This window comes from Endocarpon pusillum (assembly GCF_000464535.1).
Source record: "Endocarpon pusillum Z07020 unplaced genomic scaffold scaffold344, whole genome shotgun sequence".
In the NCBI taxonomy this organism is placed as follows: Eukaryota; Fungi; Ascomycota; class Eurotiomycetes; order Verrucariales; family Verrucariaceae; genus Endocarpon; species Endocarpon pusillum.
Genome location: NW_006916325.1, coordinates 406,433 through 430,980, shown reverse-complemented (window position 1 = coordinate 430,980; position 24,548 = coordinate 406,433). Strand labels below are relative to the sequence as shown.

Here is a 24,548-nt window from a genome sequence, read left to right as displayed (position 1 = left end):
GCCTTCTCCTTCTCCTTCTCAGCCTTCATCGCTTATTTCCACGTCATCCGCGTTGATATCTTCGATCCCTTGTTCATCCTCAGCACCGAAGACAGCCTGTAATGTCCCCGTGTTTTCTCCGTCTCCCTGAATGGCAGATATCATCCTTCTCGCCCGTCTGACTGCCTCCTCCTCCGCCTTCTTGATCGTCCCACTGACTCTTACCACGCGGAAGACACATCTTTCTCCCTCTGTTGGCCCTTTGGTTGCACCAGGTAGCTCAGTGACGAAAGTCAGAGCTGCCCAAGCAAGTCGGTAATGGGCTCTCGGGCATCGAACAATTGCAGTAGATGTGGCATTGGAGAAGTATTTGATGGAGAAGCCAGCAGCAAGCACGCCGGAGCCGTAGTCGCCAAAGAGGAGGGAAACCTGTGTGCGCAGGAGGTGTATCAAGGTTGAGGACGTTATGTGAGGAGCAGTAGGCGCATGAAAGAGGACCGAATCAGGAGCCTCAGGATTACTTGTTTGTAAGGATGGGTAGAGAATTTGTATTAGAAGGTAGCGGTGCTTTATACGCACCATTGAGAAAGATATTTGGAGCTTACGACGAGCTGGAGGGCAAACATGTGTTATTTGCAACCGTATTGTGATTGTCAAGTTTCATTGGAACTGTGAGTGCGATTCATGCCCACAGACCAGGTTTCCTGAAAACTGTGTGTAGGTCAGATTCAGATCAAGCAAACGCAGGTCCTACTCCAAATCACATGCTTCTCTTTCAAGCTAGGATTAATTACAGTACGCGTGTCGATTGTTGCTTCTTATGGCTGGCAATACTCCTTCGCTGCAACGCATTGAGTAGGATTTATGATGTTGTTTGCTCTGCCATTCGCAATCCACTCAGCATGTTTGCATAGATGCACGCTTACATACCCTAGGTGCATAGATATATTTTCAAAATCCTAATCTCTGTTGTCCTTTCCATCATAGTGTGAACATTAACGATTCCGTAACCTGGTTTTCTGGCTCTTCAATGGTTTCTACACTTCCATCCAATGTCCATGTCTCTAGGCATCCATGCCTCCGAGCAAAATTGAGCCTTCTGCGCTCCCAATCCACGAGTACTAGAGAGACAAAAGCTTTGGTCAATGATATCGCTACGATGCTGGGCATTGAAGCTCTAGCTAGTTTAGACGTTCGACAGAGTGGTACAGTAAGACTCGTTTTTACCAAACAGCCAGTCTTTTTATCATGATTACAGCTGAACCCCTTCAGGACATCTCACCTATCGGATATGAGTTTACGACTGAAACAATATCCCCGACAAGTATAACTTTAGTACCAATCCTTAGATCTGGATTGGGAATGCTCGATGGTAAGCCCAGACGCCAACCTCATTTCTGTACAGAGTAGATACATCTGACCATGTCTAGCCTTACAAACAGTACTTCCATATCCCGTCTCCGTTCATCACCTTGGTCTGTTTCGTGATCCCTTGTCCCTTCACCCCGTCGAGTATTACAACAACCTTCCATTCACTCGTCCCAATTCTTCAACAGCACCGGAAGGCAATCCCTCTGCAGCAAACTTGGCTATCATCCTAGACCCTGTCATCGCTACAGGTGGAACGGCCGTAGCTGCAATCCAAACACTCAAGGAATGGGGTGTGCAAAGGGTGATCTTGATCAGCGTACTGGGATGTGCAGGCGGCGTGGCCAAGGCCGCTGGGGAATGGCCCGAAGCAACAGAAGTCTGGATTGGAGGCATCGACGAAGAGCTGAACGATAGAGGAATGATTAGACCTGGATTGGGCGATGTTGGTGACCGTTTGTTTTTGACCATTGGCAAGTAACAAGTTTGTTCGCTAGCCCTTGTGGGAGTGATAGACCTCGCGGGTTCCTCCATCTTCAGTTGTGGCTGACAAACAAGTTGCCCTCATCTATCGCAAGCAGAAGAGAGCTTGGTGTCCGAATTCCCTCTCCACACTCCCTTCCTGCCGGATGATAGAGCTAAGCCATGCTCTTGCTCTGTCAATTTCTCTGGCGCTGAACTTGACTAATACAAAGCCGCGCACATGGGCTGCTGTCCATAGGAGAGCATCTGCTTGCTCTTGATCCTGTCGTTGGTCCCTTCGTATGCTCTCGGACGACCTCTCGTCCTCAGAACGTTCCTCTGTCCAATTCTTTGCACCTATTCTGGGCTGACTAGAGTATTCCTTCAACAGGTACTCTCCTAGACTCTTAAAGAGTGGTCCGTACAGTATCAGCGTACCAAAAACACCCATGCCATTCATTTTATCGAGCAGTCCATTGGCATGCCCAACTTGCTGGTCATTAGACAGTCTCACAGCATCTCTCAGTAGAAGTCTGCCCTGCTCATTACTTCTGAAGGATAAGTCTCTCACCTCATTCCTGCCTTTCCAAGAATGGAGAGTCCAACTCTCTCCTCTCGCTCTTCTACCCTCAATGAACCAGTCCAGCACACATAAGCTACTGAGGCCCCTTGTGTCAACATGGAAAGTCTGACATTGCTCGTACACGCTTTCACCGAATGGTTGTGTCGGATCAGGTAGATAGCATAGTGCTGCCCCGTGGCCTACCGTCACGTTCAGAGTCTGTCCACTGACTATAGTTCTGGACGGGGATTTGAATATCTTTGTGCTACCTTGGGTGAGAAGCACTAGCCTAGTCTGTTCTGCAACATCAACACGAAGCTTGATCTTATCGCCGCCCACTAGGCCCCCTCCATACGTCAGGAGAAAGACGATAGTTACCGGGTCTTTCTCCTCGTTGGGTGCCGAATGTGGATCTGGGGAAATGAGCTTTAGCGGGTACTGATATGTTAATGTTTTGAGAACTTGTTTGCGCGGTGGGAGCAGCGACAGCTCTATGACTCCTTCGCCCGGCACTGAGGTTGAGATGGCGAATGGAGATGGAAGGAGAGACATGGAGTTATATGAAGTTGACACAGCGCGATCGAGACTACGCCAAGTAAAGAAAAATCTGCCCCGAGCTCCGTAGTACTACGTAGGGTGATGCCGCTCGAGCTCACTCCGGCTAAGTGTACCCACCGCAGGAGGCAGCCTTAGCGGTCAATGAGGCGACCGGGCACCAGCACCACCCTCTTCCTTTCTGTCTTAGGACATATCCGGTGAGACATGATCTACTATCTAAGACAAGTCTCGACAGTTACTTCAATGGTTTCCAATCTCAGAGACACATTGAGGAGTAGGAATGGAGATCAATGAGAGCTGAAACATTGTTTGGAAACCATACTTCTTTGGATAACTTTACGGGTATTTCTATGAAATGAAGATTATCGCTGCTTAGCAAAGACTTATATGTCCTATGAACGAAGTTACTAAGCAATGCAACCGATGAGGTGGATGAACTGAATTGAATTATCAGGTTTTTACTATCCTTAGATTGCTCCTGCTCTTAAAGAGTGGATGTGTTTGAGTTTGTCAACAGGTGACAAGATTTGCACGCAACCTTATTCGCCTTACGACGTTGGAGAAGAGGACCTGGTGGATAGAATGTTTAGGTACGACGTGATAGTCTCAGAGACAATTCCGCAAAGGCCTCAGCCAATCTCGCGGATCCTGAAATGGCAGATACCTTGATTTGGAACATGCTCTTTCGGAGTGAACGTCCTGGTGTGCTTGATTGTAGAAGGGAGGTTTGGTGGTAGGATTGAAGGTTCGAGATCGCATGGAATCGGTTTGTCGAGGATGTACTTTTTGAGGTCATTGAGGATGGGATTCAGGAGAACTAACGAGAAGCAAGCTTCGTGGAAAATAAGCCGTATTGTTGCAGGGTATTTCACAACTCGCCTACGTAGAGGCCCGCTAAGTTGGAATTTCTCAAAGCCTTCCTCCAGGTATTCGATATAGGTATTTCTTGAACTGGAATGGTCTTTTATCCACCACTCTGTCATAAAATGACGATATTTATCAATGGCTCAGACATCCGCAGCCAAGGCATCTCACGTGACTATCCAGCAACGAATATGCATCATCTCAACCTTAATCCTTTAAGGTTGCGCCTGCAGCGTACCTGGTGTCTGTGGCGGATGTTTGAGCCAATGATAAATACCGTCATTTTATGATAGAGTGGTGGATAAGAAGCTCCCCAAACGAATCGATTATGGAAGAAGCTGCACTGGTGTCTAGCATAATGTCGAACTGGTGGAAGAATAAAATTGTAAGCTTTATTCCGTCCAATAGTCGCCACAACCAAAGTATCTCTATGTCGTCCGTCAATGTCAAGCGCAAGAGCTAGCTTGTGCTTGCTCGGCGTACAGCCGACTACACCCTCATTGGCAGGTAAGTGGAATATTTCCACTGTTTTGTCATTAAGAGGAACAAGATAGAGAAACGCCGACTTCGAATGCGAATTCATGATCAAACGAAAATACGCACAGAGACATTAGAGGAAGAACGCATCACGAAAGCACGAGATAGAAAATCACCTACTCTAAAGCCGCTCCCTGCGCGCTGCCACTCACGGAAGCTGGTGGAGCCATTGGGCCATGTCTCTCTCTGACCTCAGGCTACCATGTTTCAAGCAAACAAAACTTGCACCAGGCACTTGACAAACGACTAATATCAGGCTGGAATTCCAGCCAAGCCAGGGGCCACCGAATCAAGTACCTTGGAATGCTACCATAACACCTTAAAAGTCGTTTCTCAATTTTCGAAATCTATTTCCACTCGAGCTCCCTGTTCGTACACTCATTCTTCCAACATGGCCACTGCTCAACCAGATCTCAGTGGTCGCGAGCTGAGAACGAGATTATCTTTGTTGACGGCTGACCCTAAAGAGCCGTTTGGGCGGACATCACCATGCAATTCTCCACCGAGCTATGCATCATCCGAGGCAACAGAGATTGTGCTTGACCCAAGGCCTGATCCTGTCCCATGGGATGTGGTTCAAAAACAGCATGAGGAGTGGATGGCCTCAGCAGATTTAATGACAAAGTGCACAGATGTCAAACAAAAGCTAGTAAACGGTCTTCTGAGGGCCGCGGTCCTTTTGGTCCAACAACAGATGATTTCAAATCTATCACTGAGTACATGAAAAAGCGGAAAGAACAAGAGGAACAAAAGCTTATCAAACGCATAGGATTTATCCCAGTCCGAAGAAGTAAGAAACATTTATATCACTATTTGAAAGCATACTAACATAATTAGCCACGACTTTTGTTTCATACGATCTTGATAGCGTCCACAAGCGGCCAGCAAGAAGCCTACCAAAGCAAGCATCAGCTGATGTTGACGCAGCACTGACAAAGCCAAGACTGCCTCTAAGGCGAAGTGCTCGCATCGCCCAGATTTATCGTGAGGAAAATCTTCTTGCTTCTCAAAAAGCCTCTCAGCCATCAAGGAAAGGGCCCACGCTTAGGATGCGGCAAGGCAGACCTCCAAAGAGGGGGGCTCAGCAAGAAACGATATCCCACAAAGACAATGCTAAGAATCGTGGCAGACCTCCGAGGAGGCGCTCTCAGCAAGAAGAAAACTCCCAAAGTGGAAGAACAAAAAGGCGCGGACGACCCCGGAACATCCTCCACACCAACCAGGAAGGAATCCCTAAGAACACGCAACCGCCTCAGAGAACTGCCCCACGTCACTGAAGCACATGGCCAGCACGATAGGTCTAATATTGACAGTCCACGATTTTGCGGCTAAACGAGAGCTCCGCTCCTTTTGCCTACAACCTTTGAGATGGTCTTGGGCCTATCACCCAACAGCACATTCAATTACGGATTCGACATCGTACTGGCATATCTTGTTGGAAAATTTATGTTACGTTGCCGCTCAGATGACATTTGAACCAGATTTCGCTGCAGGGCTTGTGGGTGCCACTTTATTAGTTGCAGAGACATATTTTTGATATTCTGGGTCGATAACGCTGCATCAATTCTCGCCATGAGCCTTGTCCTAAGTAACACAAGCCCCGCCCTTCAGCAGCGACAAATCCATCCATGTTGGCTGAGGCAAAATATGTATTCCTAATACTCTTCTTTAAGTTAGATTAACTTATGACTTATTCTAAGGACTTATCAATCTGAGTAAAGATATATAATTATTAAATAGTAGTTTAGTATGGGGCTTAGTTAGTTTGGAAACTATCATCTCATTTATTAGAATATAATTAATCTTAAGAAAATTATGATTTGATTACCCACAAGTCACTAATATATTAAATAATGTAGATGCCTACAAGCTTAATTCATTGCCCCCGAATACAAAAGATTACTCGCAAGGCTAAGGCTTAGCAGCAGTCTTGATACGATGCTGTCACATCTCTGGCCCTCTCTCTCGATTGAACAGGGTGGCGCTGAACGGCCATGCTGTAGACTGTTGGCAAAAGGCCATCATGAGGCAGAATCATGCATTGTGTACCCACAAATCACCTTGGAGCATTGGGCAGCAGGGGAGTGGTGGGTGAGCTGGTGATAAAAGCGGCGTCGAGGGGGTGAGTATCGTGCTGATTGTGGAGCGGGTTTTACTTGCGACGCCAAGAATAGGCCTCGGTGCCCCTCAACACCAGAACGCCCCGACGCGTAGCCGAGTATGTACATACTCGCGACTTTTTGTCTGGATAAAATTTCTAGTCAATGTTTTGAAATTTTCCGAACAACGCTTCAAGCAGCATGGAACGTGATATGCTGTGAATAAATCGATCGCGTAGCTTGTGCGAGCATGTTGCAAAGATTTTGAAAGCTCCGCATTCGCCAACTCCGTTTTACGCACTCGACTACCTTGTTACTGAACCGGAGTGTGCTAAACCGAATCTCAGACGACCATATTAGCACACTGCCCACAAAGATGACTTCACAAGACGGTGCTATCGGGTCAAGTCCACCTACTACGCAAGAGACTGGTGAGCGAAGGAAGTCAGGCCGCACCGTCCGAAAACCTGACGTATTCGCTGAAGAACACCATGAAGGCAGTCTGTTGAGTAACGGCTCTGGGAAACGAAAACGCCAGTCCAATGGGGATGCATTGCTTGATCTAGATGCGGACGCATCCCAAGAGGAAGAGTCAGATGAACAGAGTGAGGGTTCTGCAGACGAGGAAGAGCTCAAAGAAAGGAGGAGGCAGTCAAGGCAAAAAAAGTCAACCCCCAAACCGAGTAAGAGAGCAAAGATTTCCAACGGTACCGGCACGACTCTTGCCATTCGGTCTGCTAAGGTAACCCCGAAAAATGTTTCTCAGAAAGCTCGAGTACAGAAGGCCCGTTCGCGACAGAGTCAGGTAAACCAGGAGGGTTTGTACGGTAAGGCTCTCAGATGTCATAGTTGCTGTTTCTGACTGATGTGTGATTGCAGCCGAAGTTTTTGGGCGAGGCAACTCTGGCGAAGATGCCGCCGCTGGTTGGTTTCAACGATACGAGCAAAATAATGTCAATGCAATGTGTGAAATGGTAAATTTCGTCCTGCAATGTACTGGATGCAAAGCCAAGGTCACAGTGCATGATATCGAAGATGTTGATAACATTCCGAACAAACTTGGCGACCTTCAGGATGAGTATCAAGAAGCCTCAATTACTGATTATCCTTTAATATCCAAACACAAAGACTACGCCGCCTTTCGACCAGTCCTTGTCGACTTCTTTAGCGCTGTAATACGGACCATGCATAATTCTTCGACCCTGTACGAAGACCAGACTCTCTTCGACAATATCCAAATCTGGGTTGATACAATGTCGTCAGCTGGAATTCGGCCGTTCCGGCATACGGCCACTCTTATCTCGCTGACCATGTCAACCGCTCTTTGCCAGGTTGCGCGCGATCTCGAATCGATTATATCAATGTCGAGACGACAGGCCGAAACGGAGGGCAGGAAGAAAAAGGTCAACCAAGCTAGAGTGAAATCAATGCAGCAAAAGACTGAAGCAGATGAGAAGAAGCTCGCAACAGTTGAAAACATTCTCAAAGATGAATTCGATGTCGTTTTCGTGCATCGGTATCGAGATGTAGACCCGAAGATCCGAGTTGAGTGCGTCAGTGCGATGGGAAACTGGATCATGACATACCGAAGCATGTTTCTTGAAGGGCAATATTTGCGATACCTTGGCTGGGTTCTTTCGGACACCGTTGCTCATACTCGCGCGGAGGTCGTTAAACAACTAAAGCTTCTATTCAGGAATCCAGGCAACGTTGGCCCTCTGCGAGGTTTCACAGATCGATTCAGATCCCGAATCGTTGAAATTGCGACGAGGGATGCGGAACCTGGCGTTAGAGCCGACACCATTGAGCTGCTGGACAGATTGAGAGATGCTGAACTTCTCGAACCTGACGATATCGACATCATCGGGCAGCTGATATTCGACTCCGAACCAAAAGTGCGTAAAGCTGTCGCCAAATTCTTTGTCTCGAACCTCGAAGATTTGTACAAGGCCAACATCGAGCCCATTGGTGATGAGCAAATAGACTCTCTTATGCCGAAAGCATATGATAGTGAGGACTACCTGTCTCCAACAAGATCGTGGATCAAGTTCAAATGCCTGGCTGAAACCTTAAAAGCCTATGATGGAAACGAGGAAGAGGGCAATGGTCATAGACCAACAAGCATGCTTGTTGCGTCCAATATGGACTCGCGTTATATGCTTGCCACCCAGGCCATATTCTCACACATGCACGAGCTTCAAGAGTGGGAGTCATTGGCAGGATATTTGTTATATGACCACTCCGCGATAACAAGTGATGCTGATGATGCCGACCCTGCAGCTGCTCTTCAAGGAATCTACAAATTAAACGACGGCGAAGAGGCCATTTTGTTAGAGGTTCTGGACTACACAGTGAAGCTATATCTCATCCAAACTGTTGAGTCGCAAACAGAGGGAAAGAAAAAGGGGCGCAAGACGCAAGCGAGCAAAAACAACGTCCACGATAAGCAAGAAACAGCAGCCTACCACCTTTCAAAGATCATTCCCCAGCTGCTGAACAAATACGGTTCCGTCCCCCAAGCCGCGTCTGCCATTCTCAGATTGGAACATCTGCTTGATATGGATCTGCTCAATGAGCTTCAATCAAGCGAGACAACCTACTCTGCCTTGTTGGATGACATCAATAAGCAATTCATGACCCACTCGGATAGATCTGTTCTCGCAGAAGCAAGCGTTGCTCTGCTCAAGGCAAAGAGTTCCGAGCCAGTCAAGGAGGCAGCAGACAATAAAATGCAAGAGATGTGGGACGACATACTGAATACACTACAGAACTTGCTTCACGATCAGAATTCAGAGGCAAGGGGAACTCTACCGAGAAACCTATTGACTGAGGTATCCAACACAGTCTCTCGACTGTCGAGTTTGGCAAGCATATCGGACTGCACGTTATTCCTTGAGACAACCATGCCAGCTTCATCATCGAAAAAGAAACAGCAGAGCCAGGCTGCAAACCCCAGCCCTCTCGACCTCCTCTTACAGCTCTGCAGACGAGGCACAGTAGATGAGGAAGTAGAAGACGACGTTGCTGCATTAGAGGACGACCTAGCCACATGCGCCATCAAAACCCTGCTCTTCTACTTCATGTGGAAGATCCAATCCATCCGCTCTTCCATAACCTCCAACAACATCCACCATCTGGAGCACCACCCAGACCTGCTCACCGATCTATCCACCCACCGCACCACCTTCGCAGACACCCTCTCAGAGATCACGTCCAGCCGCCTCCCGCTCGATCCACTCCGCCTCCTCTCCCTAAGCACAACCCTAGACCTCTACACCCTCTTCTCCACCCTCCGCCACGTCAGGCCAGCAAAAGAATCCCAACACCTCCCCCCACCCGTCCGCAACCAACTCGACGACCTCATCCCCCCCATCCCATCCCCCCTCCAAACCGCCACGCTACAAACCCACGACCGCCTGGAAAAAATCTTCGCCAAAAAATCCCGCCGGAAACTCGACCCTTCCTCCTCCGTCTCCAAACCCAACCACCCCGAACCAGCCGAGAACGACGCTCCAATCGGCGACTCCTCGGATTCAGACTCCGACTCCGCCGCTGACAACGACGACGACGAAGATGATGACGGTGCCCCGGACGTTGCCGGAGGCGGCGGCGGCGGAAAAGACGCGCGCAAAGCCTCCGTCCTGCTCGCCGAGCAGAATCTATGCGAATTCACCGGGAAGCTGGTCCTAGCCGTGATTGCGGGCGTGGTTGGGGATGCAGAGACGGAGACGGGGACGGAGAAGATGGGCGTGAGGGAGAGGCTCTGTCGGAATCGGATGAGGCTGGGTGCGAATTACCGCGAGGTGCTGGGGTATTTGGAGGATAAGAGGGAGAAATTGGAGGGGAAGAAGGCGGCTGGCCCTGCTGGGAAGAAGGGTGCCGGGGAGGCGATGGGGATGGGGAAGGGGAAAGGGGGGGAGAGGAAGGGAGAGGAGAAGGAGAAGGAGAAAGAAAAGGAGAGGAAGAGTGAGCCGTTGGTGTTGGAGGAGGATGATATTCGGGATGATGAGCTGGAGAATGAAGAGGGTGGGGAGGAGGAAGCACAGGAAGAAGAGGTTGAGGAGGAAGGGCGGGCACGAGAGGGGAATGGTGAGGACGTCGAAAGCGTCATGGGTGATTGATTAAGCTCCGGGTGCTCGTCTTTCTTTTCTTCGTTGTCACCCATGTATGTTATGGTTGAGCACGAACAATGTTCCGCTCGGTGATTCTGGCTTTGTACATTACGTTACGAGACGAGTAGGGAGGGATATTGCTGGTGGAATACGCTTGTAAGTATCCTGTCAGACAGGCAAAAATATGACAGAAAGAGTCTACACTCAAAATCAACCACATCACGGAATTCGATGGTTTTGAATGTTCTTGGATTCTTGGTACCAAGTTTTAGCTTAGGAATTGTCTGAACTGCTGGCCAACACGAAAGAACCTTTCCCATATCATGTCTCATGGAAAATGAGGCAAGCATTACTTTCAGTAGGGACGCCATTTAGAAAATGCTGCAGTTGTATGGTGCAATGTCGGAACGCAGGGGCATACATGATGTTGTATCGTCTTTCTCGTGGGTGGTGAATCGTGTCGTGATCGGTAGCAGGGGCACTGTGCTGGGGATCGTGCTTCGGGTTGTGGTGATGGAATGACCGCAGGGGGAACGGCTTGTGCGGTCAAGGGTGTGGATCGAGGTCGGGTTGTCGTCAAGAAGGTCGTATGGGGTTTGTAGTTCCACACGCTTATTGGTTCGATGCGACGTGGTTATGCGAGGCGTCTGGATTCTGGGTACTGGTGACGCGGCTCGAGAGGGAGTGATCCGTTGCTTGGTCTAACGCTGACAAGAGGAAGCATCGTCGCTCACATGTCCATGGAGTCGGTGCCGTTCGCGAAGTTGAAGCCTCCTTGCGGCTGTTGGGTACCAAGAGCATAACCTTGGGCAGTTTGACCAGGTGCAAGCTCCTCAATGTCTGCACCAGCATCTTCCTCGTCCGAGAAGTATCGCTCAATGATGTTGTATGCCTTCATGTAGATCTCCTCATTGGCGTTATTTTGGCAGTCGTGGATCTTTTCCATACCGCCAGCTTCTTCAATGAACAGTGCATATCGATTGACCTGGGCCTCGGCTGCGCGAGCATCTGCTGCTTCCTTGTCCATTTCGCCAACCTTGAGGATATTCTCGAGCCCATCAAGAGCAACCTGGATAATCTTGTTATCAGGACAGGCAAGCAGGTCGCACAGTGGTTTGATGCACCCTTGTGCTACCAAATAACGAATCTGTTCTGGCTTCTGAAGTCCGCCAGAGGTTGCATTGGAAATTGCCCAGCAAGCCTCCTTTCTGGTCTTGAAATCTCCGTTGGAGAGAAGGTTGATTAGCGGTGGGATGATATTGGCGTCAATGACTGCTTGAATCTGAGTCGAGTTGCCGGCAGTGACGTTTGAGATTGTCCAGCAAGCTTCTTTCCGAATGCCATCCTTTTGAGAACTTAGTAGAGCTAGCAGAGCGGGCAGTGCGCCACAGTTGATGATGACTTGGGTTTGAACGTCGTCTCCGGTCACTATGTTACCAACCGAGCGCAGAGCTGGGGTTTGGACTGATGTGGAAGCGTGCATCAAGAGCTCAACAAGACGGCGGGGAATGCCGGCCTCGATCACTGCTTGAATCTTGTCGTTCGAGCCATCCGACAGGTATGAAATAGCCCAGCACGCATCAATAAGGACTTCATCATCCAACATGTAGACCAACTTCGCCAAAACAGGAAGAGCTGGCTGAATCTAAGTCATATCAGTAAGCCAAGAATGTCGTGATGGAGGGCAAGTTCGTACCGTATTCCAGTCTGGCTGGGGTGTCTTTCCCCGGCAGAAATTGCTCAGGGTCCAGGTAGCATTTCGAAGCATGCTCAGCTTTCGGCCATCTCCAATCAACGACAACAATGGTTTCAAAGCTCCCTGGCTGAGAACATAATCTCGGCAAGCCGGGCTGTCACCAGCAATATTGCCCAGCGCCCAAACAGCCTGCTCGCGGACATCTGGTTCATGACTGCTCAGGAGCTCGACGAAAATAGGGACAGCACCTGCCTCGATAACCACTTGAGTCTGCTGGGCTGAGCCGGAAGCAATGTTGGTCAGAGCCCAGGCGGCTTCGAATTGAACGAGAGTATGTGGAGATCGAAGGAATTGGACGAATCGGCTAACGACCCCAGTCTCTATGACACGTTCAATGGGAGGGTTTCGCTCTTTTGAAAGTAGTTTCCTGAACTTTGTGGTGGCTGCAATCTGACTGTCAATCTGATCTGAAAATACACCCTTCACCATTTCAGGCAGCTCGGTGTTGAGCTGAGAGGCACTAGTCAGTCATTCGTTACAGTAGTTGCATCAAGCTGGAAAGTCGTACCTCTCCTTCGATTGTCCCAGCTTCATCGTCACTATCGGTGCCCGCAGTTAGTCCTCCTCCAACCCCGATTTGCCCATCACCACGTTGAATTCCTCTCCGCTTAGCAAGATTCTCTTCCCTCTTCTGCTTCCGAATTTCAACTTGCTGTTCTTCACGACGACGACGAAGCTCATCGGGCTTGAAGGTATTCTTTGCCTTGAATTGCGTGCGGCGATGCTCTGGGATGTAGCGCTCAGACATGGTTGGTGATACCTCCTCTCCGAGGCTGCGCAGGTACAGAAAAGGGAGCTGTAGCACTAGAATCAACTAGCAACGGGCTTAGTGAGGCCAACGAATGCTGATCTGAAACGAATCTGAGAGAAGTGCAGAGAGAGTGAGTTAGGTAGTGGAAGTCTACTCTGATGTGAAGGAGGATTTTGGCTGCGTTCATCTGGCAGTGCACAGGCCAAGGATTTTAGAAAGGGTGCTATGGCAGACTGCAGACGCCAAAAGTGTTTTTTAATTCTAATGATCTATTTATGCTTCTCATTCTTCCTTGCAATAGCTGCCTATGAACCTGTGGATCCGATCAAATGTGCATGATGTATGCATAGACACCGTCGTGCTGAAGCATTTCTCTGTGTCACCCATAATGGTGCAGAGCTCTTCAAGTAAGAAACAAGCTTGATTCCCGCAGCCATGATCGACGCGTCTATTGTGACAATAATTTGACGCGTCTCATATCAGTACATCCCCACAAGCGTCACCACGAATGGCGCCTGCATACACCAGGTAGGAAGCTGAATGCCCTGTCATAAAACAAGCATGAAACCTCCGACTGGCTTCGAAGAGCTTGCCTCGGTCGCTGAAAAGGGTGCTGGAAGTGAATTTTGTGCTGTCGGAGTGGTCGCTGATTTCCTGCCACCTACCAAGAGCAGGGGGCAAGATTATGTTATCACCTTCACCTTGACAGATCGATCGTGGTTTCAAGGGGAAGGTCTGAAGTGTCGCTTCTTTGGCCGCACCGAAGACAAACTCCCTAACATAATTTCCAAGGGTGATGTCGTTGTGCTCCGTTCTACCAAATTAAGGCAATACAATGGGCAACTGATGGCATTATCAAGTTTTCAGTCCTCATGGCTTGTCTTCCATCAGCAGGACATTCCCCTCAATGACACAGAAGTGAATGGAGTCCTTCCCTTCTCCAAAATGTCAGATCAAACCCCGTCACCTGGCAAGGATATCATTGATTATGCTGTAGAAATCTGCAATTTCTTGGATCGCAGTACATTTGGCGAGCCTGCTCCAGTGACATCTTTGCAAGCGAGCAGTCTCATGGGCTCGAACGGGGCCGCCCCTTCGCCAGCCCCAAAGAAATTTCAGCTGATCCAAGACCTAACTTTGCCCAGAACCACAAGGGACCTCAAGTTTGCTGATCTCCTGGGCGAAGTGCGCAAAGTCTACATGAACGATTTTCGCGTTGAGCTCAGCATAACGGACTATACCTCGCACGAGTCTCTCTACAATTATGCCCATACATTGGATGATGAACAGGGCAGGGATGGTGATGAGTTCAACTATATACCAGGACAAAAACCCTGGTCAGGGCCATGGGGCAAAATGAGCATGGTGGTGACCGCATGGGATTCGCATGCCAACTTTGCCAGGAAAAATGTTGGCCTCGGTAACATTGTCTTTCTACGCAATGTGCAGATCAGTCTGGACAGAGAAGGTGACAGAATGGAGGGAAATCTGCGAGGCGATAGATATCATCCTGATAGGATCGGCATCAGCATTTGCAAGCCTCGGCAAGCACAAGACGATGATCGAATCAAAGCACTCCTTAAGCGAAAGCGAGATTATGAAGCAGACCTCAAACTCCATGGTATCAGGGGTATGGAAGAATCAAACAAGCCCAAAGATGAAGCAGTTCAGCAGCCAGCAAAGCAACCAGAGCTCACAGCGAGAGAAAAGAAAAAGCAAAGGCAAAAAGAGAGGAGAAAAGCGAAGCAAAAAGAAGCTCAAAAAGCAAGAGCCAATACATCAAAGTCAGCAAGCGAATCCCTCAACCCTAATATCCGCACCAACAAAGTCCCCGAAACCATCACCCCGGTCAAAATCTCCGAAATCACAGACCCCTCCGTTCTTCATGGCGATTTCACCACCCCGGCCGGCAACCCCTTCACCGTCCCCTTCAAAAACAACCTCTACCACCTCAACCGCATCCGCGTCATCGACTTCCACCCACCCAACATCGCCGACTTCGCCGCCCCGCACAAAAGAAGCGATTACGAATGCCTCTCCGACTACGAAAGCGACTCAGACATCTCCATGGACCTGACCGACCCCCACGGCGCCGAGGTAGAATGGGAATGGCGGTTCGAGCTTCTCGTCGAAGATGCCAGCTCACCCGCTCCCCAGGAGTCAGGGAGGATGAAGCTGCTTGTCGCAGGCCCGGACGCGGATTTTTTGCTTCGGAGCATCAGAGCCACGAACCTGAGGGAGGATGAGAAGAGCCTGGCGAAATTGAAGGAGAAGCTCTTCCTGCTGTGGGGGGATCTGCAGGAGCGGAAGGAGGAAGAGGAGGGAGAAAAGGAGGCAAAGGAGGAAGGGGTGGTGGAGGGGCGGCTGGAGCCTTCGGGAAGGCCGTTTGAGTGTCTGGTCAAGGAGTACGGCGTGCAGGCCCGTCACGATGGGGCGTGGGAGAGGGTGTTTGCGCTGTTTGGGACCAGTATTGTGAGCGATTAACTTGCTAGATACCCGCATTGCAATGCTACTAGTAGTACGGACATCAGGTTGAATTTACCCCTTCTGGCCAAGGCGAAAACTTCACACCCTCAAGGCCTTCGGGTATTCTTGTGAGAATCCTTAAATTGAAAGCCACTGATAGTTGTAGCATTAGCTAAGCCCTGTCCTACTGAAAGCCTCGTTGCACTCAAAAGCACTCGTTCAAGAAGGGTACCACCTCTGCTTTTTTTGGGTCCTGACGGTCGTTACGTTTCCATAGCACTCCTTACCTGGTGTTCCCTCATTCCCCACATTAACTCCCTTACTTGCCCCGATAGCAAAGCTCCCGTATTGCTCGACACAACCCACCACAGCAGCACCTCCCCAGCTCAGATCAGACCTTTGTGGTCTTGCAGATCCTCGTATCAATCCCGTGGCCCCACCCGGCAAATCGACAATCCTCCTTATACCAGCACTCCTTCGAGTTCGGCTGGCTCTGCGGACACCTATGCCCATAGATACATTTGGGGTCGTCGCATTCCGTCTTGAAGTAGCAGGGCGTCATCCTCGCCACTTGGCGCAACGTCTTGAGATCGTTCTTGGTGATGTTGTAATCGTGATCGTGCGTGCAGCGGGCGTTGTTGCAAGCATCTGCGCCGTTCAGGTAGTAGACATTGCATAGTTTGAGCTTCTTGACGCGTTTGATGTCCTCGTTTGGTATTGATTCGTCGAGATCGTCGACTCTTTGACCGAGACGGTTGCGGTTGATCCCTGGAGTGGATTTGAGTGGGCCTGTGCCGTTCTTCATGCCGGATCGAGCGGCAGGAGAGGACGCCGAGGGGATGAAGGGTGCGGCAGTCATTGATGCCCAGGTAGGAGCTGGGGTGTTGCTTTTGGAAGTTATGCTGGTGGTTGTGCTGTTTGTGATTTCATCTGTGGTGCTGTTTGAAGGTACCTGGGCGAGCGGCGATCCGATTGGTATGTTAGCGAAAATCGTTTGTAGTGGTCGCTGGATTGGACCTGGTGCGTTTTTGAGCTGATAAGGAGTCGCCAACTTCGTGTCGCGGAACATGTTATCAAATTTGGTTGTCCTAAAGCTCGCCCTGAGGTTGGCCAATTCTCGCTCGAATGGTACTCCTTCAAGCAGAGTAATATGATCCATAAGCATAGCATCTCCCATAGTATCATCTAAAAGTCGAGCGTATCCGTTATCGTGCGAACAGCCCAGAAGGATCTGATGGCAATGAATGTCATGTAGATACAATTTGAAGATTTCTTGCAACATGGGTCAGCACGAAGAGACATGGTAGAACATATTGCAGGAAGACTGACCCGTGATTTTGTCATCTGCCTTGTCTTTGCCATTTCCAACGTCGATAAAGTCGAAGAGTAGCTTACTCCCATTAAAGCCTCTAGCAAAATCTTCAAATAGTGTCGCTCTGTCGATTATGCCAGACATTTGAAGCACATCGCCCAGTCCTTTCACATTGGCATAAATTCGAGCTAAAATCTTGGGCGAAGATAAATGAGGAATAGCCCGGTGAACAAAATCGTTCATTGCACCCCAGAGTTGACTGGCTGCCTCCTTGCCGCCTTTTTCTCCTTGCTGGAGAAGTTCTTCACTGAATATCATGCCGTCGCCGTCAAGAAGGACAACGACGAAAGCATTCCTATCCTGTACCTCGTTAGCAGAAAGATACCCGCCAGCTGGTCGGCGCCTGGTCTACCATAAGTCCTTTCACTCCGCGGAGCTGATTTTGTAGTTGATTTTCTCGCATCTGACCTTCCCGGTTGTACCTGATCTCCCTGTCATGGTCAAGTCGGGATCTTTGATATTGGTCCTCTGTAAGCTCGAGGCGACACAGGAGGTCCTGAAGTGGTTCGTTTAGTACAAGAACCAAGCGGACTGGGTAGCACTCACTTCAATAAGTTTATTCTTCTCATTTTCCGTGCTCATCAAACGGTTATGACGATCCTTGAATAAGTCAATGGTGGATTGGTCTGGCATTGTTCGTGCTGTGGTCAAGTTTCCGTTTGAGTAACTGGGGCTGCTGGAGAATGGGTTGCCGGATTCAGGAGAAAAAGTGGGAAAGCGAGCCATGGTGGGCCAGTTATCGCTCATGGCAGATGAGGTATCAGGTGCTGGAAGAACAGGCATTCAATTTAGATCAAGGGCAGAAATTCGAAGTGAAGTTGCCTGGAACTGGATGGATGGCCTGACATCGCGTTGCCGAAATAATTGAGACGCGCTTAGCTTCTCAAGTTAGAGAGCTTATTACATAACTACGGCATCGCTCGCTCATTTACATACATACATAACCTTCCAGCCGCCATCAAGCTCTAGGAACTTGTCCTCTGCATCTGTAGTCGCCTCCATTTGTGCTTTCTGCATTGGTTCACTGGGAGACTGGATTAGCAATTCAAGCCTAATCACCATGCGTCGTTTCCTTTCGTCAGCCATCTGTCTCCTGTCCCTACAGGCAATCGGAGCTTACGCACAAGCCGTAAAAATTTCTGCTCCAAACGAATGGGGTTGTGCATTTTTCTAACAGTGACCAGGACCCTGTCGAAGAAGACATCTCGGAGGACAAATTGCAGAGCCCGTCACTAGGTGTCACTGTCAGTGCCTCCTTCCCTGATGCCGAAATCTTCGGCATCAAGCTTGTCAATGGAAAGGCTACCAAAGCTCTCATCTCCTTCTCGAATGAGGAACCCGAACCTGTCACCGTCAAATTCATTGGCGGAGCACTCTGGACGCCGCCATTCGACCCTCAGGGCAATAAGATCGTCCGCAATCTGACTGCAACGAGGTACCATGTCGAGGTACCAGCAGGCGAAAAGCAAAGTCTTCCGTACAATTTTGCTACCGAACTACATCCCCAGGATCTTCGACTTGAGCTAGCTGCTATCATAAGCAGTAGTGACGGGAAGGACTTTGCGTTACAAGCGTTCAATGAAACTGTCAGTATCGTGGAGCCGGACACCAGCATCTTTGATCCTCAAATGTGAGCTTCAATCTTGATCAGTTAGCAATTAGCCTGCGCTCTGCTAACAGTTCACAAAGTATATTCCTCTACCTCTTCATGCTCTCCTGTGCCGGTGGTGTCCTGTACCTCTTCTACAGCATCTGGATTGCTCCCTATTTCCCGCAAAAGCGTACCAGGGGCGGGGGCGAGAAACCCAAAAAGACAATTGGTAGCCACAAGAAGATCGACGCTGGGGAGTCGGCCGAAGCTTTGGGAACTGATGGACCAGCGGTGACGACAGGCGCTAAGGGCTACAACGAAGAATGGATCCCAGCACACCATATTCAAAGGCCTGAGGCGAAGAGAGTTAAGAGCGGGAATCCAAGGCCAAAGAGTAGAGGAAAGGCTGATTAGGCATCTGAAGATTGTTCGGCTACTCTACCGCAAAAGCTGGGAGATCTTGGAGCGCCCTTGCTGCACGTACTCCGGCACATTGCGTTCGAGTATTAGCAAAGGTAAACAACCTGCTCGAATATAAAAAAGTTTTTCTTGTATATACCAAACATGGAAATTCGTCATTGCAACACAGTTCGACCCTTGTCACTTGGATCAGCTTTATGCCGTAAAACTTTTACCTCTGTTGTGTGATACGTTAAGTCTCAACTGGTCTCTCGACACAGGAAGGACCCTCTATCTATTCTTAGATCTCAGCATCTTTGGCTTGCCCCCAATAAATACGAACGACAAAATCGCTGTGACTCCTGACAAGATCGCAACCACCAAATTCATGTTCCCATAACCAATGCTATCTCTCAAGGTGCCCGACAGAACGGGGCCCACGGCCAGTCCAGCACTGAACACCAGTGAATTCAGGCCATAAAGCTGCGCATAAGGTCCATTCGTGCCAAAGAACCCCCCATTCGCCTTATCGAATTTCTGCACCACATTCGATGCCTCCACAATGCTAGGCGAGCCAATGACGCCCATCCCCACCCCACAGAGCGAGAGCAGAGCGCAGTACAGGATTATCTGGCCACTACCGCTACCGGCGTGAGGCAGACGCAGCAAAATCAACGTAGGAACCAGATAGCCAAACCCAAATACGGCGGCGGGTTTAGGCCCGTATTTGTCGACGGTCCAGCCGGCGAGAGGCCCGAAGATTAGGTACGGAACATCAAGAGCGATGAAGAGGAGGCCTGATCTTAGAGAGGAGAAGTGAAAGAGGGATTCTGCTTCGGTTGGGACGGTCGCGTCGAATGTGCCGAGGATGAACGCATGCATGAATGCGAGGAGGAGAGCGGTGAGGAGACGGGGAGACGTGAGGCAGTAGAGAACGGGGAGATTGCGTACGATGGAGTTCTGGTTGGGAGGGATGGTGTAGTAGTCTTTCTCGGTCTTGGGGAGGAGGGCGTCTTCTTCGGTTGGAGAGGTGTCTTCTGCGTCGCCAGTGGTGTCACTTTCAGGAGCGTTTTGCTTGGGGTCCTCGTATCGAGCAGCAACTTTCTTCTCGACAACGAGTAATCGCATGATGAAGTCAACGCCCAGAATGCCAGCACTCAGTCCGAATACGCCAGCAAACCCGGTCTTGTCGTACAGCACTCCACCAAGCACCGGTGCTGCTAGCTCGCCCACAGAAACAAAGCTGAAGATCGTGCCCATCACCTTGCCCAAGTTCCCCACCCCAACCGTATCCATAATCATAGCCAATCCCACTGTCCAGACCACCGCTCCACTCATTCCTTGCAAGACCCTCGCCATGACAAGCACAGCAATACTCTTACCGAGCGACAACATCAACGTAGCAGCCAGCAAGGCCGCCAGCCCACTGAGAAATGGTAGCCGCCGGGAACTCGTCCTGTCGGCGATCCATCCTGCGGGTAGGGAGAACAAAACACTGGCTCCGGCGTAAGAGGCCAGCAAGGCGGATGAGTAGCTTTGGACTTGGTCTTGTGGAACCGAGATGCGGTCACGGAGTAGAAATGGTAAGACTGGGACAATGAGACCGTAGAGGAAAAGGTCGGTGAAAATCCCCACTGCAACTGTCGCGATGATGAAGATGGTGGATGCCCGCCAGCGGAGCCCGAAGGGTGGAGAGGACATTGCGGTGTGGTGATGGAATTAATAAGGAGGTGGGAAAACAGAGAGGGGGGAGATATTTAGTTCAATGGATATTGGTAGTTAGTGATTGGGAAAAGGCGCTCAAAAGCGCTCATTTCTCTGTGCTTTTGGAGTGCATGAGATTTTTTTGACGTGTCTGAATGGTGATCTCATTACGCATGCGCCAGTGAGCAAAGAGAACCCTTGGCACTTGAATTAGCTGTATTCGACTTCAAACAAGTGCTTCCAGCATCAAATAGCACAAACAGCACAGATTGGTAGTAACCGATACCTTTTCATTGCATTTCTTGAACAGGCCAAAGCGAGAGCTTGCCTTGCAAGAGTGGCAAGCGATTGGACGCCCAAGTCACTTTGTGGTGAGGACATACTACGGTAGGAGGCGTAAGAATTGTTAGCGTGAGCTAGCTATAGCTAGTTTCAATACAAGTGTACGGCTTCCTCCGGAGCCATCGTAAGTCTTTACCCCTCACTAATCCTGATGATTGGCTCTGTTCTGAGGACTATACGGACTAATATCGTTACAGTAAGGTGCATTTGTGTTATGGCTAGTGTTAGTACAAAATTTCCACCTTGAAGCTAGCAATACTTACTACGTATGCCTTCTGTTGTAGTAAGGTGGCCTGTGCACATACTACAAGGGGGGCCTGAAGTAATGTTAGTCTGGTGCTAGTGGCAACTAGTTCTCATTACGCTGACACAGTGTTATAATCCGTCATTGCAAAGCTTGTTCTATGTGCATTCCATTCTAATGAGTCAGTCATCATATCTAACCTTTTTTAGGCATGGCTGTTTTGTACAGAGAGGTTTACAGGTAAAGATACTAGCCCTGAGCTAACACTACTTCAGGCACCCCGTAGTAGTACCACGATCCACCCCACACCTGCATCATGGCGGGCCTGACAACACTGCAGCTTCAAATGAAGGCACCACGATCATCCCTCCACTCAATGCACGAACAGGCCAGGATACTCCGTACCTGAAGTGCAAAACATATACGAGAGTATACTGACGGACCTGGCCATTCATAAAGTGGGATATCATTGCAACAAGATACGATCTTTAGTCTAGGTGGCCTATGTACTCCGTATCTGGAAGCCCAACCATCTGGTGCTTTTGTGACGGACGCGCACTATTGAAAGCCAGAAACAGTTCCATTGAGACTCTAGAGCTCGTCTTATCGGCCCGTGATTCGTGGAGCTTTTTGTCACAGCCACATTGTATACTGCTTATATAATGCTCGAACACTGAAAGCCCATTGACAGGTTGGGGTGGTTCCGCCTTGCGATTCCGACCCGGTGGTATACAAACTACCAAGTACCAACCCGCTGATCCTTGCAGTTCTAGCTATCCTACCAGTCATGATTGGTCGCCATTACCATGGCATACCATCCGCGTTCGCGCTTTTCCTCAGGCCATTAGACACTAGAAAAAGATAAGTCTGTTGCTCAAAGCTGGAAATTGCTGGTTCGGTTTCGGTTGAATTGTTTGATTAGGGAAGGCTGACGCACTCTCGAGGTCGCAGTATTCTGGATCATTCCCATCGACATGTCGGGTCTTTGAATGGGATTGCTTTGTCAAGCTTTGTTAATCGCATATGCTCAAGAAACTGCTGTCTTTTTTCCCCCCCTCGTCTTTGGGTTAATTGCTGTTTTGAACATGATGGCTCCCTCATATCCGACCTGTTTTCTTCTCCTTCTCTCATTTTGGGCGCTGAGAGCGCTGGCGCAAGCCCCGGCCGACCCTCTCAAGGACTTCTGCAGGCGGTATGGACACCAGACAGCGATCATTGACAGGAAGCTATACATCGACGGCGGTTGGTTGTATGCCAACCCAATTTCGCGCAACCCGACTCCTGTTATCAGTAAGCCTGTATCATCTCCATCCTCAAGAGAGCTGTTTCTGACGAGTCTGCAGATCGAGGATTGCTTTACAATGATCTGGACGAGATCAGCGACGGCATGCCGAAACAACATGCCAATCTCACCAAGAATAGCTCTGTCCCGGCTGTGGCTGGAGGAACATTGTGGGAAGACGAAGTCAACAAAGTATTCTGGTTGTATGGAGGTGAATTCCAGTCAGCACCTTCTCCATTCGAACTCTGGGGTTACGATGTGATTTTGAATCAGTGGAATCTCTCGGACGCTGGCACCGCTGCGACTTCACCCATACAGAGAGTGTCTTATGGCGCAGGGGTCTCTGTCAACGACATTGGCAGAGGGTACTATTATGGTGGTTACCTCAACAACCTAACAAACCCTTTGTGGAACGGGCCCCAGATTGCAACTAGCAACCTGATCATATTCGATATGGAAGACCACAAGCTTACGAATAACACGGGTTATGACAATATGGGCAGGGCTGAGGGAACTATGGTGTACATTCCTGCTTCGGGGGCTGGGCTACTCGTATACTTTGGGGGTGTGACCTTCCCATATGGAAACGAGACCGCAGTAGCGGTGAGCTGCCTGCTAAACTCCATATCGGGTTTAAACATATGGCTAAGAAAACGATAGGCACCATTAGACACTATTCTTATCTACGACATTGGCGATGGTAAGAACACTTCCAACTACCACCCTCGAGATATGTACTAATCGTCATCGCACCAGCCAGCTGGCATTCGCAAGCCGCAACAGGAGAAATTCCTGAACAGCGACGCAAGTTCTGTGGTGGCGCAACCTGGGCGCAGGACAGATCCTCGTACCAGGTGTAAGCAGACCTATCCATAAGAAACGACTGGCTGACAGCATTGACAGATACATCTATGGCGGATTTGGCTTTGCAGAGAATGCAACGGTAGGTTCAATCTGGCGGTCCCTCACATCTGCGCTCTAAACGATCTTTTAGGGGTTTGATGACGTATACGTGCTCACGATGCCGGCTTTCGAATGGGTCAAATGGTACCCTGAGAAGCCTGGCCCAGGAGCACCGCACGGTTTGTTGACTTGCAATGTTATCGAGAATTCGCAGATGATGGTCATGGGAGGGAACTTTACCAATACCACCGAGTGCGATGTCCCGAAAATTCAAGGCCAGCACAATCTGAATCTGGGTCAGTACAACAGGGACAATGCAAAATGGTTTCAATACCTGCCAAATGTGACCGAGTATCTGGTGCCACCCGAGATCCTGCAAATAACAGGTGGCTCGTAAGTGCAACACCTGGAATAGCCCAGGTCCGGTCAGCTAATTGTCCACAGACCTCGAGGTGGAGCTACTAAGAAGTCGCCATCAAATGGATGGGACGACAACCGAGTGGCGACGTATTTCGGTCAATTGGCACCGAACTCGTCTCGCACTCCCACACGGGCGATACCGACTCAGACTGCTATACCTGTTGTTCCCGTTACCCCACCTAGTAAGAAGCGCAACATTGGAGCAATCGTTGGTGGCGCCGTTGGCGGTGTCGCTGTCCTAGCTTTCGCGGCTGGATTAATATTCTTCTTTCTTCGCAGACGCAGGAGCAACCAGCAACCTCAGCCGACCCCAGTACCGACAGCTACAGACTATTCGAGCGTGCAGTCACCCATATCCAAGTACGCGACCGAATCGAAGTTCACCGTCGTGGATCCTAACTACACCACCCCCGTCCTCTCCCCCAACCTCTCGAGCCACTCTCCCGTCCACTCGAATGCACACTCCCAACCTTACTCGACTCCACCTCCAGTGCAAACCACCCAGCCCATGTATCATCCTGCGCACGCCCCAGAGCCAATCGAGTATTATCCTCCTCCAGACGGTAGCAGGCCGAATCTCGCTCACCTAGGTAGTTCGGAGATGCCAACGATCAGAAGTCCACCATAGCCGGCAAACCCAGTCATAGCTATGGGCCTGCAGTTTTGTGATATGGAGGAATCAGGCTGTCTATAGACTGGCCCCAACCGGTGGGATGCCGAGAAGTCAAAAAGAAATATAAAGTCACCACACATAATTTCCTTTAATATATTTGGCGA

General features: G+C 49.7%; 9 protein-coding genes across 9 annotated transcripts; 5 read left to right on the top strand and 4 right to left on the bottom strand.

Moving 5' to 3' along the window:
* Positions 1-18: 18 nt before the first annotated feature.
* EPUS_00592 (uncharacterized protein) lies at positions 19-561 on the bottom strand (the record flags this gene model as incomplete). The annotated part of the gene is made up of 1 exon (XM_007804621.1): positions 19-561. The coding sequence occupies one exon, from the start codon at positions 559-561 to the stop codon at positions 19-21; it is 543 nt and encodes a 180-aa protein (XP_007802812.1).
* A 577-nt stretch (positions 562-1,138) lies between these two features.
* On the top strand, positions 1,139-1,828 carry EPUS_00591 (uncharacterized protein; the record flags this gene model as incomplete). Its single annotated transcript, XM_007804620.1, has 3 exons — positions 1,139-1,189; positions 1,252-1,351; positions 1,410-1,828. The coding sequence occupies 3 exons, from the start codon at positions 1,139-1,141 to the stop codon at positions 1,826-1,828; spliced, it is 570 nt and encodes a 189-aa protein (XP_007802811.1).
* Positions 1,829-6,805: 4,977 nt separating this feature from the next.
* On the top strand, positions 6,806-10,550 carry EPUS_00590 (uncharacterized protein; the record flags this gene model as incomplete). The annotated part of the gene is made up of 2 exons (XM_007804619.1): positions 6,806-7,256; positions 7,309-10,550. The coding sequence occupies 2 exons, from the start codon at positions 6,806-6,808 to the stop codon at positions 10,548-10,550; spliced, it is 3,693 nt and encodes a 1,230-aa protein (XP_007802810.1).
* Positions 10,551-11,271: 721 nt separating this feature from the next.
* On the bottom strand, positions 11,272-13,045 carry EPUS_00589 (Importin subunit alpha-1; the record flags this gene model as incomplete). The annotated part of the gene is made up of 3 exons (XM_007804618.1): positions 11,272-12,186; positions 12,238-12,747; positions 12,806-13,045. The coding sequence occupies 3 exons, from the start codon at positions 13,043-13,045 to the stop codon at positions 11,272-11,274; spliced, it is 1,665 nt and encodes a 554-aa protein (XP_007802809.1).
* A 564-nt stretch (positions 13,046-13,609) lies between these two features.
* On the top strand, positions 13,610-15,532 carry EPUS_00588 (uncharacterized protein; the record flags this gene model as incomplete). The annotated part of the gene is made up of 1 exon (XM_007804617.1): positions 13,610-15,532. The coding sequence occupies one exon, from the start codon at positions 13,610-13,612 to the stop codon at positions 15,530-15,532; it is 1,923 nt and encodes a 640-aa protein (XP_007802808.1).
* A 373-nt stretch (positions 15,533-15,905) lies between these two features.
* EPUS_00587 (uncharacterized protein) lies at positions 15,906-17,612 on the bottom strand (the record flags this gene model as incomplete). Its single annotated transcript, XM_007804616.1, has 4 exons — positions 15,906-16,786; positions 16,844-17,186; positions 17,239-17,382; positions 17,433-17,612. 4 exons carry the CDS (start codon positions 17,610-17,612, stop codon positions 15,906-15,908), a joined length of 1,548 nt encoding a protein of 515 aa, XP_007802807.1.
* Positions 17,613-17,946: 334 nt separating this feature from the next.
* EPUS_00586 (uncharacterized protein) lies at positions 17,947-18,891 on the top strand (the record flags this gene model as incomplete). Its single annotated transcript, XM_007804615.1, has 3 exons — positions 17,947-18,015; positions 18,071-18,516; positions 18,576-18,891. The coding sequence occupies 3 exons, from the start codon at positions 17,947-17,949 to the stop codon at positions 18,889-18,891; spliced, it is 831 nt and encodes a 276-aa protein (XP_007802806.1).
* A 276-nt stretch (positions 18,892-19,167) lies between these two features.
* EPUS_00585 (uncharacterized protein) lies at positions 19,168-20,577 on the bottom strand (the record flags this gene model as incomplete). Its single annotated transcript, XM_007804614.1, has 1 exon — positions 19,168-20,577. One exon carries the CDS (start codon positions 20,575-20,577, stop codon positions 19,168-19,170), a length of 1,410 nt encoding a protein of 469 aa, XP_007802805.1.
* A 1,677-nt stretch (positions 20,578-22,254) lies between these two features.
* On the top strand, positions 22,255-24,399 carry EPUS_00584 (uncharacterized protein; the record flags this gene model as incomplete). Its single annotated transcript, XM_007804613.1, has 7 exons — positions 22,255-22,456; positions 22,510-23,051; positions 23,109-23,148; positions 23,205-23,304; positions 23,352-23,391; positions 23,443-23,744; positions 23,796-24,399. The coding sequence occupies 7 exons, from the start codon at positions 22,255-22,257 to the stop codon at positions 24,397-24,399; spliced, it is 1,830 nt and encodes a 609-aa protein (XP_007802804.1).
* Between the last annotated feature and the right edge of the window lie 149 nt (positions 24,400-24,548).